The sequence below is a fragment of the Gracilinanus agilis genome, chromosome 2, assembly GCF_016433145.1.
Source record: "Gracilinanus agilis isolate LMUSP501 chromosome 2, AgileGrace, whole genome shotgun sequence".
In the NCBI taxonomy this organism is placed as follows: Eukaryota; Metazoa; Chordata; class Mammalia; order Didelphimorphia; family Didelphidae; genus Gracilinanus; species Gracilinanus agilis.
The window spans coordinates 585674303-585695134 of record NC_058131.1 but is presented as its reverse complement, the minus strand read 5'-3'; the positions used below and the strand labels follow the sequence as shown (position 1 = coordinate 585695134).

Below are 20832 nucleotides of genomic sequence, written 5' to 3'. Positions count from 1 at the left end.
AAGAGAACAGGTCAGTCATTAACTGGAGGCACATAAATTAGCTGGTGTAGATGAAATTTTTCCTTTCCTGCCAAAAGGGAAAGAGAGAGAGGAAAAAAAATCTTCAAGGCAATCCATCTGTTCTTACAGACTCTATTGTTTCTTAGAAATCCCTGATCCACATTTACTGCAAGCTTAAGCAAGTCATCAGAAGAATGCATTTTAGAACTGTAAATCAAAGACATTTGGAAAGAGAATACGATGAATATTAATATAGTAAAATCCATAAAAATCTATCTTTCAGATGTAACTAAAACCTGAGATCTTGACCATTTATATCATTTAAAATATAAAGTGTTATTTTGGGAGGGGGCCCCAGAAGAAGACTATTAAAGCCTATTTAGGTTTATATTCTGGAGGAACTTTGTTAATGAGTAAACATAGGGAATTGATGTATCTTTAATAATAGTGACAATATTTGACTTTTATCTAGCACTTAAAAATTCAAAGCACTTTATATTTATTATCTCATGTAATCCTCACAAGCCCATGGGGTAGATAATAATAATAGCTAGCATTTATATAGCACTTTAAGGTTTGCACAGCACTTTACATATATTACCTCATTTTATTCTCCTACTTGGAGGTAGGTGTCATTATTATGTCCATTTTGCAAATGTAGAAACTGAGGCTTACAGAGGTTAAATGACTTCTCTAAGGTTATATAGTTAGTGACTATCTGAAGCTAGATTTGAACTTGAGTCTTCTTGATTATTTTACTGCACAACCTAGCTGCCTCAGATTATTATCCCTGTTTTACATTTGAAGAAATTGAGGCTGAGATCCTATAACTTACTCATAGTTAGTGTCAGAGGTGGGATTTGAACCCATGTTTCTTTCAACACTGAATGTGGTATTTTTTCTGTTATATCATCCTGCCTCTTATGGTTTTCATGTTAAGATGACAGGGATGACTAATTAGCTTATTCATTCAATTGTTCAATCCTTGCTTTGCTGGAGCATCATTATTATTAATGCTTGGAAGTATGATGAAGAGGACTTCTAGGAAATGGGGAACACTTGCTTAATTTTTCCTCTTCTAATTTGAGGAGATCAGAACATAGAAGGCAGAATGAAAAATCAAGATTAGAATATGGCATAGTCAGACTTTTCTTGAATACTCACTTTGTGTTATGTTGCATGGATGAGAAATAGGAAAAAAAAATCTTAGCTTTCAAAGAGTTTGCAACTCTGATGGAAGACTGTATCCATAGGATTGAGTTTACTAGGCAAGCCTCATAGAGATTCTCTATTTCCTCATAGGTCCTTTGTAATGTTACTAGATGCCTCTAAGTAAATGGTAGTGCCTTGGCTTCTGGAGCATAGGAAACTGATATATGAGTGAGGAATCAAAGAATTTCAGATCTGGAAGAAACTTTTGGGACTAACTAACTAGTCCAACTCCCTCATTTCATAGGTGAGTATAATTGAAAAAAAAGAATTGACAAATTTTCCTTTATCTCAGATCTCATTTCAAACACAGTCTACCTTCTGGCACTAAAATGAACCTGGCTCTCAGAAGACACTTCATCTTGGACCACTCTTTGCAGTGTTCTTTTCTTTTTTTCTCTTCTCCCATACCTCCTGCTCCAACACACACACACACACACACACACACACACACACACACACACACACACATCCAGAACAAACAGTTTGCTTATTCCATGCTCCCTACTGCTAGTGGAGAGCTTTTCCTCCCTTTTCTTTTGCCTTTGTCTTTGATGTTTCAAGAAATGCAGTTTTTGTTTTTTCCATTTGTCGCAGTGTTTTATAGTGGTATTCTTTTCTGGTTTATTATTTTAGCCTACTTCCTGACTTCAGGTATGATGTTAAGACCAGGTTCCATATTCTTTTTTTAAACCCTTACCTTCCATCTTGGAGTCAATACTATGTATTGGCTCCAAAGCAGAAGAGTGGTAAGGGTAGGCAATGGGGGTTAAGTGACTTGGGAAGTGTCTGAGGCCAGATTTGAATCTAGGACCTCCTATCTCTAGGCCTGGCTTTCCATCCACTGAGCCACTTGGCTGCCCCCCAGGTTCCATGTTCTCACAGGAAGGTCTGGCCTAATTCTATTACTGCTTTTTCTGGGTATTGAGTGTTATGTTATTACATGTTCTCTGAAACACTTTAGGTAGGGGACCTCTCAGCCTTTAATGATCCTAAAGTGGTCTGATCCAGGGCAAAATCTGGCCCCTGATTTAAACTCTTTAAGTTCTTGACCTGGAGCTATGACCCTATAATAAGAAGATTTTTAGTTCATACTTAATTTCTGTCTTGGTGGCTCCATGTTGGTTTAGGACATCCTGTTGTCCTGGTATTCAGCCTCAACTTGGTGCTGATCTGCTCTGTGTGGCCTGCTCTTGATTAGAATTATCCCCAGACTCCACAGACCTCTCTCTCTCTCTCCTTATGACAACTTCGGCTGGAAAAACAATGTGCTATGACATTTCCTTCTCTTCCTCCTCAAATTACTATGTACTGAAATTACTTATTTCTTATTATGCATTGTATTCCCTTAGTAGAGAGTTAACTCTAAAGGGTAGGGGCTGTTCTGCCTTTGGTTTTTATCTTCAATGCCTAGCAAGTATTTTACACAGTTAGGCATGGATACTTATTAAATAGAATTGAATAATAATCAGCATGAATGAAATAGTATGAGGCTACCTAGTCCTGTCATTATTTACCTCATTATGCTAAATTAAATCTATATAGGGATAGGTTTTGTGGGAAAATATTCTTTAAAAAGATTTGAAGTACAGTGATATTTCAGTTTTCATAAATAATCCCTTTGAAAACACCTGGCAAAATTAGAAACTAACTAAAACCAAGGCAATTATTTCCATATGAATCAATGTAAATCCAATTAATTCATTTTAGCAACTCTAAAATACATACCCGAAACACATTTTATAGAGGATAAATATAGTTTAATACTAAAAACAATAAGAAATGAATATGAAATGAATATAAAAGACCAATGTAAAGAATAAATGAACATTTAACATGTCATTTACCTTTCTGAAGACTCTTCATGGTGTATTGAAGATAGCAAGGAAGGGAGAGAAAGGTTATTGTTTGGAAGGGGAATCACCCTCCAAAAGGACCTTAGGTATCAAAGCATTATCTGCAAAGACTTTATTCTTACTTGTTTGTTTTCTCAAAGTCTTTCCAATCGATGATTAGGTTGAAACACTAGTATAAGTTAGGAGCTACAGGAGCTTAAAAGGGTGGAAGTCAGTGTAGAAGGAGATAATACAGGACAGTCTTATGGAGGCTGCCAGGTGTTAAAGTGAAAAAAGAACTAGACAGAATCAGGAAGACCTGAGTTCTAATATTACCTCAGACATTTAGTAGCTATGTGACTTTGAGTAAGTTACTTCACCCCTTTTTGTCTCAATTTCCTCATCTGCTAAATGGATATAATAATAGCCCATACTTCCCAGCGTTGTAGTGAGAATCAAATGAATAATTATTTGTACTTTTCAAATCTTAAGGCACTACATAAATGACAACTAGTATTAATAGAAATAGTAGGAGGAAGAGGAGGAGCAGTAGCAATAGCAGTAATAGGTTGCAAAAGTCCTGCTTCTTCACCATGAGGTGGGTTGGATAGACTGGGAGCAGAAGCCAAGGGGAGAAGGCAGGTGGTAAGTAAGGAGTCCTTTATTTTTGACTTTATTGAATGAAGACAAGTGAAAAAATAAAAATCACAATTTTAATTCCAGTGAGTAGGCAGGATTTCCTATGTTTCTATATTTTCAAAGAGACATCCAGGAATTATGATGAGTGACATAAGACAAGGCCAAAGGATTAATAAAAGTGCCATGAGGTTTTAAGACATCCATGAAATACAGATTGATTCTTGGTTTTTAGGTTCTCATCTGAAAGGTATTCAAGTAACACGTGTAACTTATTTTTGATTGTATTAAGCTTGGATTTTAAACAATTACCCATGTGAATGCCAGTCCCCCTGGCACATTGATTGTGCACATATGGGGGCTTCACAGTGGAAGTAAAAAACATCACAAGCACATAAATCTACTTTACCTTGTTCTTCCAGTTTATTTTTAAATACTTGCTAGTTTCCTCTCTTATGTCTATCATGTGGTGACAGTGAATGGTAACATTAAGACATTTCTACTTATTAAGTTCTGTTAATCTTCCCATCACCCTCTTGCTCTGATGGGTCATGCCTTTCATACCAAAGCATTTCAGGCATTCCTTTTTTCCACCCACCCACTCAAGACCCAAGAAATTGCCTTCTAACTGAGCACAAACTAGGACTGGCTGACAACTTTCTACCTTGCCATCAAAGGTAATTCATAAAGACAGTACTAGCACTTACAGGCCAAATCAAGCAGGTAAAGCAACTGGTTTAAAAATACTGATCGTCCCTAAGGCCTAAATGTCATTTGGCAAGAAATAAAAATTCCAATAGCTGAAAAGAGCAAGACTGAATAGAAAAAAGGGGGATCTCTTGCCAATATTTTTGGACAGTGAATAAACCAGCTGCAGAAGAAGAGGGAAAGGGGCCAGGAATATGAAGTGAAGGGTGGTCACATGTTCCAATCTAGAATATACATAAGCAAAAAAATTTTGAAATCCTTGTGAGAATCTCCAACATAAGGAACTCTATGATTTAAGAAGTGAGACAATGAATGGACTTTGTTTTGGTCAACAACAGTCTGGCTGCAGGGCCTCAGATCAGCTGTGCTTTATAAGAAACACCAAATCAGTTCCTTCAGAAAAGGCCAAGTTGTAAACTCCTGACTAGACTTAATAAAATTGCTGTCATCGTTTTGCATGTCTTCTGGAAGCACCAGAGGCCGCCACTGCTGCTAAACAACTCAGGGTCCTACAGGACCAGATGAGGATTTGCCTTCATCTTTCTCAGCAAAATGGCATGGTTAAATAATTATTTCAACCAGTTTCCAGTGCCAGTCCCAAATGGAATGAATTGCCTGGGACTTGGACAGAAAAGGGGGCCAGAAAATGGGAAGAATAAAGGTCATAAGATCATAGATTCTGAGTTAAAAAGGACTATAGAAAACATATAGACTGCTCCATTATACAGATGAGAAAACTGAGGCTCAGAGCAAGATCACAGAGCTAGTAAATAGAAGAACTGGGATGAGAATGTAGATCTTCTTTTCTGTGCACTAGGTTGCTTCTTATTATATCTGAAAATATTTATTTCATTCTATCTTCATGAGGGGAAGTTAGGGAGATAATGTCCAGATCTGTGATTTGATTGGGCAAAAGAATTTTTGATAAGGATTATTATTGCTCAACAATCTGGGCACTAAAACGTTAAGTAACTTGTCCAGGAATCACATAGTCAGTCAGGATTAGAGGTAGAACTTGAATTCAGTTCTTCCTGACTCTAATACTGGCCATCTATCTAATGTTCCACTTTGCTTTTCTATCACTCATAATCACACTTAACATATAATGTCTTGTGCAGTAGAGTGTGTGTATATATATATATGTCTCTATTGAATAGGAGTGTGCATTTATGCATATAACATATATAGGTATATGAGTGCTGTTGTTTAGTTGTTCAGTTATTTCTAATGCTTCATGATCCCATTTGGGGTTTTCTTGGCAAAAATACTAGAGTAGTTTACCATTTCCTTTTCCAGTTCATTTTTTTTTTAAAACCTTTAACTTCTATGTATTGGCTCCTAGGTGGAAGAGTAGTAAGGGTGGGCAATGGGGGTCAAGTGACTTGCCCAGGGTCACACAGCCGGGAAGTGTCTGAGGCCAGATTTGAACCTAGGACCTCCTGCCTCTAGGCCTGACTCTCAATTCACTGAGCTACCCAGCTGCCTGCCCCCCATTCATTTTATAGATGGGCAAACTAGGTTAAGTGACTTGCCCAGGGTCACTACCTAGTTAAGTGTCTGAGGCCATATTTGAATTCAGGTATTCTTAATTCCAGAGCTGGAACTTTAAACACTATATCACCTAGCTGCCCCTATATATAAGTATATACACAGAAATATCCCTTTGATGTGTTGTTTTCAACTATAGTGAGTATCTCCAATTTATCTGTAAATATCTCATTTATACATAATTGTGTTATTAGAATATGAACTCTAAGAGCAAGGCCTGTCTTTTGACTTTCTTTGTATTCCCAACTCTGTATCCCTAATTCTTGGGACTTAATAATTATTAATAAATATCGATTGACTATATATATATGCATATATATACACATGTATGTATATACATATGTATGTATGTATCTATCTATCTATCTCTTATTTCCTCAATTAGAATATTTATTAACTGGGGCCCAAAAGCATGCTTTATACTTCTTTTTAAACCACACAGTATCCATAAACATAGTAAGCATTCAATAAATATTTGCTAAGTTAATTAATGACAATAATTCCATGTACCTGCCATTATGAAAAAAAGATTCCTACCCCAACAATAAATTATTATAATTTACTTGCCATTATGCCAATGCTTAATCTCATATTTAAGTTTTTGAGTTCAAATATATTTTTGTAAATAGGCACATTAGAGATATGAATACTATAGAAGCAAAATAAAAATAGTGATGGCTTACATCTCTATAGCACTTTAAGGTAACATAGCACTTCCCTCACATATTATCAGTTAATTTTTCTGATTCTTTGCTGTGAGTACTGCAAGTATTATTTTCTGTATTTTTCAGATGAAGAGGTTGAGAAAAAGTTGAGTTGATTTGTCTCAACTGAATTGTGTTGGTTGTAATCCAAGAAGATTAGTGCTGTTTTTGATTTTTACTTGCACTTGTCTAGGACACAGTATATGCTTTAAAAATGTTATTGAAGTGATTTCAAGAAGAGAACCCTAACAATTGGGGACGGGTAGTGAGGGTGATTCAGGAAAGACTTAATGGAGGAGATGACACCTGAGCTATGCTCTAACAGGGACCAGGGCTTCTTAGAGGCAGAAGGGAAGGGCAGGATATTCCAGTCATGGAGCAGAGGTTGTACAAGACACAGAGATGGAAGAGGGGATGCCATGTTTAGCACCCTATGGCAAGTAGAAGGCCAGTTCAACTGGAATGGAGAAAGTATGAAGGGGACTGAAATGCCTGGAAAAGAAGGTGGGACCCATACTATGGAGATTTCAAAGGCCACCCAGTTTTTTGATCCTGGAGACAATGGAGAACTTCTGAAGTTTTCTTGTTAAGGAAATAATATGCTTAGACTTGGGCTTTAGGAATAATACCACTTTGGCTGCTGTATAGAATATACATTGAAGATAACTGAGTGCTCAGACTGGGAGGAAAAATAAAAAGCTAATTTTCAATAGTTCAGGTAAGAGATGATGAAGGCTTGAGCAAGGGTCTATGTAAGTGGGCTATGTAAGTGAATAGAAAAGGATGGATAGAAGAGACATTGTAGAGGTAGAAAAAACAAGACCCAACTATCAATCAGATGATAAATCTTATAATTTTGTTTTTTGCAACATCTTTCATATATGTTCCCTTTCTCAGATACCACCCTAATCAGGCTTTCATCACCGTTTGCCTGGAATATTGCAGATTTCTGGTTGATCTTGTCAAGTTTCTTCCCACTCCAATCTGTTCTCTGCCCAACTACCCAAGTGTTTTTCCTGAAGTACATGTCTTGTTATGTCATTTCTAATGTTCAATAAATTCTAGTGTTCCTTAATTAGCTCTATGATTGAATACAAAATCCTTTATTTACCCTTTAAAGTTCCTCATGATATGGCTCCTTCTTTCACTTCCAATTTTATTTACATTCTCCTCTTCTCTATGTATTCTACAGTTCAGCTATACTAGCCTGCTTCCTGTTCATCATACGTGACATTCCATATCCTGATACTATGCTTTTGCATTGGCTATTTTGGAATGCCTTCTCTCCTAACCCCTGACTCTTAGAATCCCTAACTTCCTCTAAGCCTTAGCTCAAGTGTTAGCTCTCCAAGGAGGCCTTTCACTGTCTGCCTTTACCCTCTCCATCTCCTGCCCAGCTTCCATCCCCTCAAAGTTACCCTCTATCTATTCCATTTTTATCCTACATGGTCTGACTAACATGGTATTTTAATTAATATATGAACCTTTTATCCTATTATGGTGTGAATAATATATTTTCCCTATTAGAATGGAAGTTCCTTGATGGAAAGGATTGGTTTCACTTTTTTCTTCCTTTTTTGGTATCACCACAGTACTTGAAGAGCGTTGCACATAGTAAAAGTTTGATGAATGCCTACTGATTTATTGATTGAATTCTTAGCAACTTTGGTATGGGGGAGGGCAGACTAAAGGAGATGGAAAGAGTTAAAAATAATAGATTTTGTAAATTTAGATGACTGAAGTTATGTTTCCGAAAATGAGAATGTTTGGAGGAGGAAGAGGTTTGAAATGAAATACAAGGAGTATCTGTTTTAGCTCTATTGATGTGGAGATGCTTGAGGGACAAGCAAGCAACTGAAAAATATGGAACTAGGCTTGAGGATTATGTTTTGGGCAATCATGTAGGTATTAAAATTATCTTCCTAGAGATAATAACTGAACCCATAAGAACAGGACTAGATATATAGGTCTAGGAGTCATCTGGATAGCAAGAATAACTGAACCCCATAGGAGTTGATGCCTGAGCAGAGCATACTTTCATTAAGTAAGTCCTTCTCTTTGTTGCTCCTCATTTAAGGTAAGGCTCTAGAACAGAGGTCAGCAATGTGTGGCTCTCGAGCCATATCTAGCTCTTTTGAGGGCCAGATAGGGCTCTTTCTGCAGGAGCCATAAAGTCGATTTTTTTTTCAGGCGCTGTTACAGGAGCGCGCACTGTGAGCACTGTACGGCTCTCACGAAATTACATTTTACAAAATGTGGCGTTTATGGCTCTCACAGCCAAAAAGGTTGCTGACCCCTGCTCTAGAACATATGCAGCTTTGGACAAGAGGCTATATCATTTTTAGCTTTCTAACTTTTCATTTTATCTTTTTGTCTTCATGACCCATCACAGTATTTTAAACATTTGCAGTGCTTAAGAAATGACTGTTGAATAGATGACAAGAAATCATGAAGAATATTCAAACTACTACATGGTAAATAATCCTCCACTAGCTAATGAGAAATATGCTACAGTACAGTTGTTGGAGCTGTAAAAATTCTAACATTTCCATTGTACTTTAAGGTTTCCCAAGTCCTTACTTTTATCACAGCCCTGTGATGCAGGAAATAGCACAAGTATTATTATCTCCATTTTACTGAATGAGAAACTATGAGCCAAAGGGTCTACTGGTCATATGCTGCCTCATCTAGTTTCAACTCCATAGAACAAGAAGAACCTTCCAGGATAAGCTCATCACCTCTAAACTCATCACTATGTTGATGATTCAAACACCTCTCTCAGCCTCTTTTCTCTTCTGATTGGAGGGCTGGAAGGAAGAGTACCAAACTCCTCTGGTTGTCTTACTATGCAGAGGGCAGAAACTGGACTGCTCACTTCACTTTGCATCTCTTCTCCCGCTTGGTTTCATTTTCAAACAAAGCACTCCTAGCCAGGTATGCCCTGATGTACCATCCTCCTTCCACCCCACATTCACTATTCTTTCTTTTGTATGCTGTTTTTCCTTTGAGATCTTAAACTCCTTAAGGGCAGGGATTGTCTTTCTTTTTTATTCATTGTATTCTTACTCCTTAGCACAGTGCCTGGCTAATAGTAAACCCTTAACAAATATTTATTGAATTGGATTAGAGAGACTAAGAAATGTCTCCAGGGACCCACAGGTATGGGAAGTGTAGAGTCCTTTAATAGTAAAACAATGCACTCCACTCCAAAAGCAATGGACAATTTTCCTCAAGTCTAGTGGGCACATAAGTATTAGTGGGATCATTTAGGATTTTTGTATGCATTCACCTAATTGTGCCCAACTCTTCATGACCCCATTTGGAGTTTTCTTGGCAAAGATACTGGAGTGGTTTGTAAATTCTTTCTCCAGCTAGATTTACAAATGAAGAACTGAGGCAAACAGGGTTAAAAGACTTGCCCAGGGTCACACAGCTAATAAGTGTCTGAGTCTAGATTTGAAATCAAGAAGATAAGTCTTCTGACTCCAAGCCTGGCATTCTATTCACTGTACCACATAATTGCCCATTTAAGATCAGGTGAGGCTAAAATAAATTACATTATCATCCTGGAGAAATCATCTTCATGTACAATCACAGAATATATTCTAAGCAATAAATATTGTCGCTGCTTTGTGACATGATTACTCTAGAGGCAGAGAAAGAAATAGAATCATTGTGTCCTTTCATATTGGCTCACCATTTGGTTTTGTTTTCTTTTGTTTTCTTGTCTTTAAGAACAGGGAAACAGTGCCTATGGGCAAAGCTAAATTCTCAAAAGCATGTGAAAATATGCAGGTAAATCGCTTATTATATACAATCTTTTGGCAGCCCAGCTTTCTCATAGAGAATTTATTTTATTTGTTAGTGTATGGAATTTGGGTACTTTCCTCACTGAACCTTAAAGCAGAAATGTGTTAGAAAAGTCCTTCTCTTATCTGAATCTCACTATATTTTCAAAAGATCATGGATAACTGAATCTTATATCTAGAACTGGGTGAGTCTAACCTCTATCATTTTACAGATAAAACTGACACACAAAGAGGTGCATGTGAATTTCCCAGAATCCCAAACCTAGTCAGTATTTGAGGTGGGATTTGAAGTCATGCCTTCCTGACTCTGAACCAAGCACTCTATTATTCACTGCTCCATCTGGCTGATTGTTCTTCTTTTAAGGCACTTCCTAACTTATAGGTATTTCTGTATATGTTCAGGAGAATGTAAGCTCCTTGAGGACAGAGGTTGTTTTATTTTTATCTTTATGTCCTCGGTACCCAGTGTGGTGCCTGGCACATAGTCGGCACTTAATAAATGTTAGTTGAATTGAACTGAACATCGTATTTCTTCAACTAACTCTAAGAAAGTAAAGAACTAACTTGTGGATCTTTAAGTCTTTTCTAGTACCTGGTTCAAGGCCTACTACCAGAACTTCTGTAAATATTAAGGAATAAAGGGATAAAATAAAAGATGTCATTGGGTAGGAAGGTACTCACGGGGGATTGTCACATTTCCTTTGTCTGAACCGGGCTCCAGTACCACATGTCCTACTGCACATACTCCAAGGGCTCCAGGTACTCCAATCCCCATCCACATGTTCTGGAATAGGAGTTTTATTGACACACTCCCCAGCTCGGCACCACTGAAACAAAGCATGGGAATGTTCACTGAGTAAAGCTATCTAAGGAAAATGCCCTTTAGGTTACAACATGGGATGAGAAGAAGGGGGAAAAATCCCTGGATTAAGTTGAATTTTCCATATAGGAGTGAGAATGGGACAGCTCTGGTATCATTTAAAGGATAATTATTCTAATTATGAAGTCATGGGCAGATTTCATTAAAGTAAACTTTAAAGGAAAGCTTTCCTAGTCTTTCAAGTGTGTTAATTGGCAGGGAAGTTGGGGAAAAGAGGAAGAGAAAGAAGTCACCATCAGGTAAAGAAAATCAGGACATCATACTGTTTTGTTCTTGTTCTTGTTCTTGTTGTTTAGTCATTAAGTCATGTCTGATACTTTGTGTGATCCCATGATACACAGTATGCCAATACTGTCCATGGGATTTTTCTTAGCAAAGACACTGGTTTTTCCCCCCTACTTCCTTCTTCAGTGGATCAAGGTAAACAGAGATTAGGTGACTTGCCCACAGTCACATAGCTTGCAAATGTCTAAGACCAGATCTGAACTCAGATCTTTTTAACTCTAGGCCCAGCACTCTATCCACTGAAACATCTAGCTGCCTCTGTCTTGCCCATAGTAGACACTAAATAAGTACTTATGGTGTGGATTCTAACTTTAGATATCTTTACTTATAGGTTAAATTCAACAGGTCTAAGGAATGGCAAACCATACTCCTTCTATCAGACCAAAAATGTCATTTTTCTTCCTTCTTCCTCTTCCTTTTTGTTCTTCAGAGAGAATTATAGGATAAGTGCAATGGGGAATAGTGAAGAAACTCAAACTGATTTCAGAACAGGTCAATGATGGCACTCCCACAATTTCCCTCTGAGATACTCATAGAGCTTCATCCAAACAGAAATCAATCCTTACATCAGGATTTTGATGATCTACAATTGTTTTATAGGAATGTAATTGTACCAAAGACTAAAAAGACAGCTGTTTGGAGTAAGCAATTACCTTATCTGCCCCACATTCAGTGCCATCCAGAGGAGGGTCCAACTTAGTTTTGCAAGATGTATCCCCTTCCACAAGGCACCACAACCCTGCACACATCAAATGCTGCAATTATAAAAGGTTGAGAAAAATTATTTCTGTTGATTTCCAAGACCAATGTGACATTTACTGATATTGGTACCCTAAAAAGAGTCAGAAATGATAAGTGCTTTTCAATTTCTATTTAGGGCTAAATACCTGCAATTTAAAATAGAAGACTAGGAAAAGTGAATCATTTTAAATTCAAATAAATTAAAAGCATAGTATTTTTAATAGGGGATATATATATATATATATATAGTCAAAAGTTCATCTCTCTTTCACTCCAATCTTTTTTGCAAATATTATGCCAAACAGAGCTGGGATGGCATGACATATCAACTATTTGGAAGTCAAAAGATAATACAATCAAAGTAAATCCTCAAATTCAGGATACATAAAAATCTACTCTCCAATATGGGGCTTGTCCCAATACTTTGGGTCTCTGAAATTACTCAAAGAAAAGCAAAAAAGCTGTAATGATCTAAAATGTCCATATGGATGAAACATACAGATACCTAATATGTTCCTAAACTATCTAAAGAATAAATCACAGACAACTTGTTTGATACATCAAAATCAAATGTGGCTAATTTAAGGCATTAGTGAAAGAAGCTTCCTTTTCAATGTGCAGCCAAGGTGGATGATTTGGAGCACTTAAGAAATAGCAATGATCAAAGTTTCTTTCATAGAACAATCACACATAGTTCAAAAGTGTTCACCCCAACTTTCTTAAGCTTGAACATGTTTGTGTGTTCCAGTGCAGCACTTTCAAGTAATTTTAAACATGTGTATAGTTGCATAAGAATAGATTTGCAACTCTTGCTTTTCAAAAGCCAAAAGCACTAAGAAGTTGTAGGAAACAAAAACAGAAGAAATAGTTGAGCAATAGACTGAAAAGAGTGAGAATGATCCTTAGATCTATCACATTCATAATGTGCCTGTATTGACAAACCTAAAGAAGTTGAAGATTTGAATGGAATATCTTATGTGTCAAAAACATATTTTCCTGTGCAACATTACAAGAAAGAGATGAGAATCTCACTTGTTATGTCAAAGGGTCTTATAGAAATTTATTGTAACTTGTGAAATAGTTTGATTCAACACATATTAGCCTTATAATATTTTGACAATATAATGTGAGTTTATTTGCATGTATAGTGTAAGGATGATTCAAGGCTGAAGTAGGATTACAGCCTCTTAGACCTTTTGCCCGGGTTGGGCAGTCTTTAGGCCAGCAGTTGTTAGGCTCCCACAATAGGCTGGAAAAACAGATCCTTACAGAGGAGGGACACAGTATAGTGGCTTCCCAGAGGAAAACTGATATTATCTTTCTTAACCAGATGGTTTGTTTGGGAGAAGGTGTTCTTCCACTAGAAAGGATGTTACTGGCAAACAGAGTGTGATTCCCTGACAAGGATATATATGGAAATCAATTGGATTCCCAATAATGAAGATCCCCACTACCTTCTGTCAGTTCTTGGTGAGAAGGAGGATTTTATCAAGGGTAAGAGATGTTATGGCCTATTCAACTGTATAATCCAAAGACTATTGAAACAGTAGAGTCACTTCTTTTAATTAATCAGGGAAGGCATAATCAAGCAAGTTATATTCAGGGAAGATATATTGGGTATAGGATTGAAAGGTTGGGTAAAAGGGATGAGGGAGCTCTGTTAATTAATCAAATTAGACCAGAGACTGGCCTCAGCCCCAACAGGGCTGGGCCTCTTCACAGTAATCCTCTCTCTTCCTAAATTCTGCCTCAAGTATTAAACTAATAAATTATGAACAAGGTTAGCAGGATGGTATCAAATGTGGATTGAAGGTCTTCTGAAGTGATTTGGTAATGTAAATCTTGATTTCAGTAAATAGGATTTATAACTGCAGCAGAGATCAGGCTGACTGACTGACACAGCTAGAGTCAGAACAGCAGGAACAGGTTAAAGGTGCCCCTGGTATGGATCAGCTAGGGTTTAATGGAGAGTCTTGCTCAGGCCTCCCACTACCCTTTGATCCAAAACCCAGAATGAGCTTCTTCTGCGTGGGGCTCACCCCCTTATATAGTCCAGTTCCAACTGCCCCCCAACTGCCTTCAGTTTCTTGGGGTTTCAAAGTCTGAACCCCTATTTGCTTCTCTCTTGCAGTAAAGCTTACAATATACAGATGTGAAAGAAATTAAGAACTGCCAAATAATGTTTTCCTGTATTTATGTGGCTACAATGTACAATAATTAGAACAGATCAAAACAGACAGAAATAAGGTTGTGTTAAACAATTCATTCATTGATGATGGCTTGCATTTATATAATACTTTGCCACTGCAAAGTATTTTCATTTGCATTATCTCATTTGATTCTTAAAGCAGAGCAAGCAGATATTCTTATCCCCATTTTACAGATGAAGAAACAAAGGATCACTACCTAGGTCATACAGTTACTAAATGGCAGACCCTCTGATCTTAGAATTATGAAGATCTGGGTTTAAATCCCAACTCAAATACTACCTATATGACCTTGGGCCCATCACTTAACTTCCAACTAAATTTTCCTCATACATAAAATGATATAATATAGGCTCCTAAACCATAGGGCTTTTGTAAGGATCAAATGAAATTATTCCTGTGTAGTGTTTTGCAAACTTTAAAGTATTATATGAATGTGAGCTCTTATTATCATCATTTTCTAACTCTGAATTTCATGTTCTTTCCTTAATTCATGATACTTTCTTGAGCACTTAAACTTAAATTCAATTCACTCACAAGTCAAGACATCACTGTAGTGATGTCATTGATCCTTTCTGAAAAATGAAGGGCAAACAATAATTGTTATAGTGTACTTCTGGCCCTACAAAAATGACAGAGACACAAATAAGTGAGAGCCTTATGAGAGATGCCAATATAGCTGTGATGGCGAACCTATGGAGCACATGCCAAAGACAGCAGGCAGAGGCTTCTCAGTGGCTACATGCAGGTCCCTGGCTTGGCCAGCTGGCCAGCATCCTGGGGAGGAAGCTGAGCAGCTGTGGTTTTCTCCAATAGAAAAGGTAACAGTCTTTCTTTTGTAAGCAAAGAATTGATTGGGTCCAGGTCCTCCAGATTGCACTGACCCTAATTAAAATAACCCAGTGAGTAAATCTAGGGCTGAGCACCTTTCACCAATCCGTAAGGGAATGTGCTAATCAGATCCTCCCTAATCCTTCAAAGGAAAATGGAGGGGAAATCACACACCCATCCCAAACCTAGGGATTGAACAAACTAACACCTGAATGGGAGGGTCCCCATGGAGCCATCCTATCCATCCTGGCAGATATAAAACTGGAAAGGCAGAATACATGGACTCATGTTTCTCACATTAAAACCCCAAGAAACAGGTGGCAGAAGAGGAAGTGGGGACACCTATTCCTGTGAGTGGATCTAAGACCTCAAAGCTTCAGGACACTATGGAATATATAGTCCCTTCCTACTCTTTTTGTTATTTTAATTCCTCCTGTCAATACCTGTTGCTTTAACCCTTAACTACCTGACTCCATGACTATGCCTCTGCTCACATTCTGGGTCTTCTCCTGAACTATGTGCACCCAGCTGGACAAATAATTGTCTAATTCAATTGGGGGAAGCAGTAGCTGAAATGGATCACTCAGACCATTGGGTATGAAAGATATACCCACAAAATAAGGCCTACCAAAGGCCTGATCCTTCCAGGAAATTCTATCCACTCAGGTTCTAGCTACTCCCCTGTGGGATACTTTACAGAATCCCCGCTGCTTTCTCACAGGGCAGTTTTTCACTTTTACTGAATATCCCCAGGCCCAATACAGGAGGATGATGCTCTTTGGGTCGCTGACCCTTTTCCTTTTAATATGACTCATGTACTGTGTAGAAATTGCCTCCAGGAAGGGAAAGAAGTTGTATTCCTCTAATTGTATATACTGGTATCCTAATGTAGCAACAGCCATGACCCCCCCCCCCACACACACACACACACAGTCAGGGGGTGGGGCATGCAGTTAGGGGTGGAGCATGGGGGGCAGGCATTGGCATGCAGTCTGGGGGTGGGGTGGGGCATGGCACAAGGTCCCTAAAAAGTTCCAAAAGGTTTCCTATCACTGCCATATATAATGGTAGTTCATTCAGAGTTCACATAGTACAGTAGGTTGTTCAGAGGAGAAAATGATTACCTGTCTCCAAGGCAGATTCTTGGTGATAGTATCTGAGCTATACCTTAAAGGATGGCAATTTGGAAAGATACAACTGAAAGAAGGTGCATTTCAAGGAGAGGGGAAAATATGAGCAAAAGCATATAGCTAGAGACATTCAGGATGATTAGTAAATAATCCAGTTTTCCTGGAATTTAGGATGTGTGAAGAATAGCAGGAGATAGATTTGATTTGACAGTTAATGTGGATAAAACTAGGGATTACTGAACAACATTGGGTAAAAAAATCAATTGCCTTCACTCTCCCTTACTCCATGTATCCAATCAATGGCCAAATCTTGCTATTTCTACCTAAAGAAAATCTAATACATATGGTCTCTTTTCTCTACCCGATACAGTCTATGCCTCTGCACTGGCTGCTCCCCTACATGCCTAGAATGTCCTCCCTCATTAGTTGTACTTCAGAGTACATCTCTTCCTTGACTCAATTCAAGCACTCTAAATAAAGCCTTTCTCTTAATGCTCTCTCTCCCAAAATGTGTGTATTCATGGATATATATTTATATATCTTATTTTTAAATAGTTAATATTCTACATGTATATTTCTGTATGTACATATGTATGTACTTGTCTCTCCTGTGAAAAATATAAATTCCTTGTGAGTAGGAATTTTTTATTATTTGTATTTGTAACTCCAGTATCTAGCACTATCTGGCATACACTTCTTAAGAAATCCTTGTTTGAATGACTTATGAACAGAGCTATGTTGTAGAAAGCTGAATGTGGCAATGGGATCCACAATTGAAATAGAAGTGGGGAGGAAGAACAAAGACAGAAAGATTAGGTAGAAAGTTATCATAGTAGTCCAGACCAGATAAAAAGAATCTAAACTAGAATCATAGGAATTGGAAGGGGGGGAAGAAATAAGTACTACTTTGGAAGCAGAACGTGCTTGCTTACTTAATTCCCTACACAACCAAGAAACAATCTAGGTTTCCAGTCTTATCATACACTCTACCCTTTGGGTTCTCTATTGTTCAACCAAACTTGTATTGAGTGAGTTTATGTGGGAGGGGATATAAACGAAAAGTCAAGGATGACTCTGAGGTTTCAAGGCAAATCAGAGAGATTGCTGAGGACCTTGACATTTATAGGGGAGTCAAGAAGAGGAGCAAATGAGGGGAAGGGGAAGGTATTCAGTTTATTTTGTACTGAGTTTAAGGTACTAAGGAGATCTAAGAAGAAGCTTGAAATGCTGATCTAGAGCTCTTCAGGGAAGTTGGAGCTATAGATATAGATTTTGGAGTCATCTTTATAGAGGGACTAGATGATAGTGGAATTTGATAAAATAGCAAGATGAAGAGTATAACAAAAGGGAAGGAGACCTAAAACGGACCCTTGGGTTTTTTCTCAATATCTTTTACACTAATAATATTTAACTGTAAATATTTTATGGTCCTAGAAAAGAGAAACAGTAATAGAAAAAGAAGATAACTTAATCACAGATTTTGCTTATATATGCTTGAAGCAGATTTTTTATACTACTCATGACAATTCCTACAACTGAAAAATAGGCCTGTAATGGCAACCAACTTCACTGTGTTGTTCTGAGTAATAATAAATTAAAAAGAAAACATGACTGTACTTGCCTCAATACAATAAGCTCTAGGACTGCTGAATAATGCTACAACTTCCAAAGGAATAGGAAACACACAATAATTGTATAGTAATGAGGCCATATGGTGGTGATCGCAACAGAGTTCCACAGGAAGTGAACAGTTCATTGGGATCTCCAGAAATACAAGCCAGATGAAGTGATGAATATATAATGTTCTCTTCTGTAATTTTCCAAATCCACAAGCCATTCCTCAGGAATAATGCTTCAAGTCCCTATATGTGGTCTATTTAACATAAAAACTGTGACCAACTATTCTGTAGAACAAAAATAGTGGCAGTGTCGCTTGATTCTTTTTTAGTCATAATTATTAAAATTTATGTGGTTCATGATTTGGATGCAACTTTCTGATTTAAATATAGCAACAAACTGAATAAAGAAAATGGATTCAGTTTTTATTCTCATTTTATGTGACTTTGGAGAAGTCACTATATCTCTTTTAAAGAAATATGTTTCTATAGATGTGTGCACACACACACACACACACATAGAATTTTTGAATGCATAGATATGAACAGTACTACCAATAATTACTTTCAAAAATTTCATCATGGATACTAATACAACTAATATCAATACCTTCAGTTGATAGGTCCTTTTAATTGACTAGTAAAAAGTCTGTTTTGTGCTTTTATTAAGAAACCTTTGCCAGTGAAATAAGTGAATACATTATAAGATCCTCTGAGAAATTTTCAAAGAAAAGACCGACAAGTGTGTGTGTGTGTGTGTGTGTGTGTGTATACACACATATATATGCAGTTAGCAGTGATATTAGATTATAGATTACAGTGTTGCCCAGTGGCAGGAGATACTAACCTCTGGGGATTACTAATGCTATAATTTTATGACCTGCTCTTATTAGGCACTAATATTTTAGCTCTAGCTTAGATGTTTAAGTGGCTCATCATCTTCATAAACAGGTGGTCATGTAAATAACAGAAAAAATCACGGGGTGGTTATCCATTGACACAGATTCTAATGTGTCAATGATTTCATAGATTAATGTAAGGGAATTCCCTAAAACATCGAAATGCCATATAGTATCATTTTATTCAGCTAGAGGTACAACTTAAATAAAAAATTTATTTTTAGTATTTTTCTTGAGTTTTGTACATAATTCATCATTATGTGGGAGCATGCTAGTCCCTATTCTGTGCATCTACTTAATGTCAGGGTATTTGGATTATAGTTTTGATTCAAAACAATAATGAAAGATAATGGTTATGTAAAAACCCTCAAAAATGTGTTGCTGATAAACAAGCCAAAAAGCAGATTAAAAAGAAAAGCCAAGAAATGGATGAAAAAGATACTAATCCAAATTTTCCACAAATACAATTCCAATTTGAAAGCCTTCCCTTCAGCAGATGTGCCAACTTGAAAAGCAAAACTTGGTGCTCTGCACGATTTGCTCAAGCTTTCTGCATTCATGCCACTGATGCAGAGACCCTGTCTTCACACTCAAAGTATTGTGAGAGTCAAGGGGTCCAGGCATTCGGCTTAGGAAAGAGAGTCAAGAGGTCATGGATGTAAAAGAGGTCAGATTACATAAAACCTAGATGGCTCTCTCAGATAGAGTCTGCCATAAACTTTCAAATGCTTCTGGAAAATTGGGGCTATCGACTGCCAAAGTACAACAACATCAGGAGAGGATGCAGATGCTTGGAAAGAAGCTGAGAATGAGACAGTCAAGACAGCTCTGAAAACTGGCTTCAATGTGAGTCTACTACTGTACAACACTGTCTAAAAGAGGTTGTGTATAATTTCAAGTTGAAGCTAGTTACCTCAAGTCCTGCCAGATTAACCTAGGTCTCTCTCTCTCTCTCTCTCTCTCTCTCTCTCTCTCTCTCTCTCTCTCTCTCTCTCTCTCTCTCTCTTTCCCTCTCCCTCTCCCTCTCTCTTTTTCTTTTGCCTGTAAGAAAAAGGGTGCAATTTAACTTGGAAGAAAAAAGAATTGTTCTGGCTAGATGTAAACAACGAACCTGATTTTAACTGATGCAAACCTCAGTGAAATCAAGGAAAGGATAAAGGGAGATATATGGATGACAGAATGGCACTGATTTGAATTAAGAAGAATTGAGGATGATACACATTGGCAAATTTACCAAAAGAGGGCTATTTGTTGCTTGGGAGAGAGACCTGAAAAATAGTAATGTTGCCAAGTGCTATGGGACGTGGTGAATGAAAGATAGAGGCCATATTAAATAAAAGGTCATGAAAAGGAGGAATGGGACAGAGCTGTAACATGTTCACAGTTTTTACCATCAGTTATCAAAAAGAATGAATCAAATTTTAAAATTTAGAGCAATATTAAATGGATGAGAATGTAGAGGTTACCCTTTTCTTATTCCTGTATTCTAAGTTACTCAAAACAATTGGATTCTTGTTTTGATAACTGGGTTTTTTTCCAAAACAAAACTAAAAAAAGGAAAATAATGGATTTACATCCTCCTTTCTGATCCTTGAAGAAGTCAGACTTCAAAGTTAACTAGTAAGGTTGATCAATATCACTTCTAATCATTATTTTCTTTTCTACTACGGATTCCTTACATTAAAATGTGTCATGTGGCTTGAGAAAAAGATTGGGAAATGTTTGAAAAATAGGCTGGATAATTTCATGGATTTTTTACACACATACTATATTGTCTTTTTTTTTTTTTTTTAA

The 20832-nt window shown here is 37.2% G+C and overlaps 1 protein-coding gene across 1 annotated transcript in view; it reads right to left on the bottom strand.

Moving 5' to 3' along the window:
• Nucleotides 1-20832, bottom strand: part of ADAMTS17 (ADAM metallopeptidase with thrombospondin type 1 motif 17) — a 515727-nt gene that overhangs the window by 167370 nt on the left and 327525 nt on the right. Inside the window, exons 11-12 of the mRNA XM_044665411.1 lie at nt 12268-12369; nt 11131-11276 (exon numbers count right to left, since the gene is read on the bottom strand). Coding sequence (XP_044521346.1) covers nt 11131-11276; nt 12268-12369 — 248 coding nt within the window. The remainder of the gene's footprint in view (nt 1-11130; nt 11277-12267; nt 12370-20832) is intronic.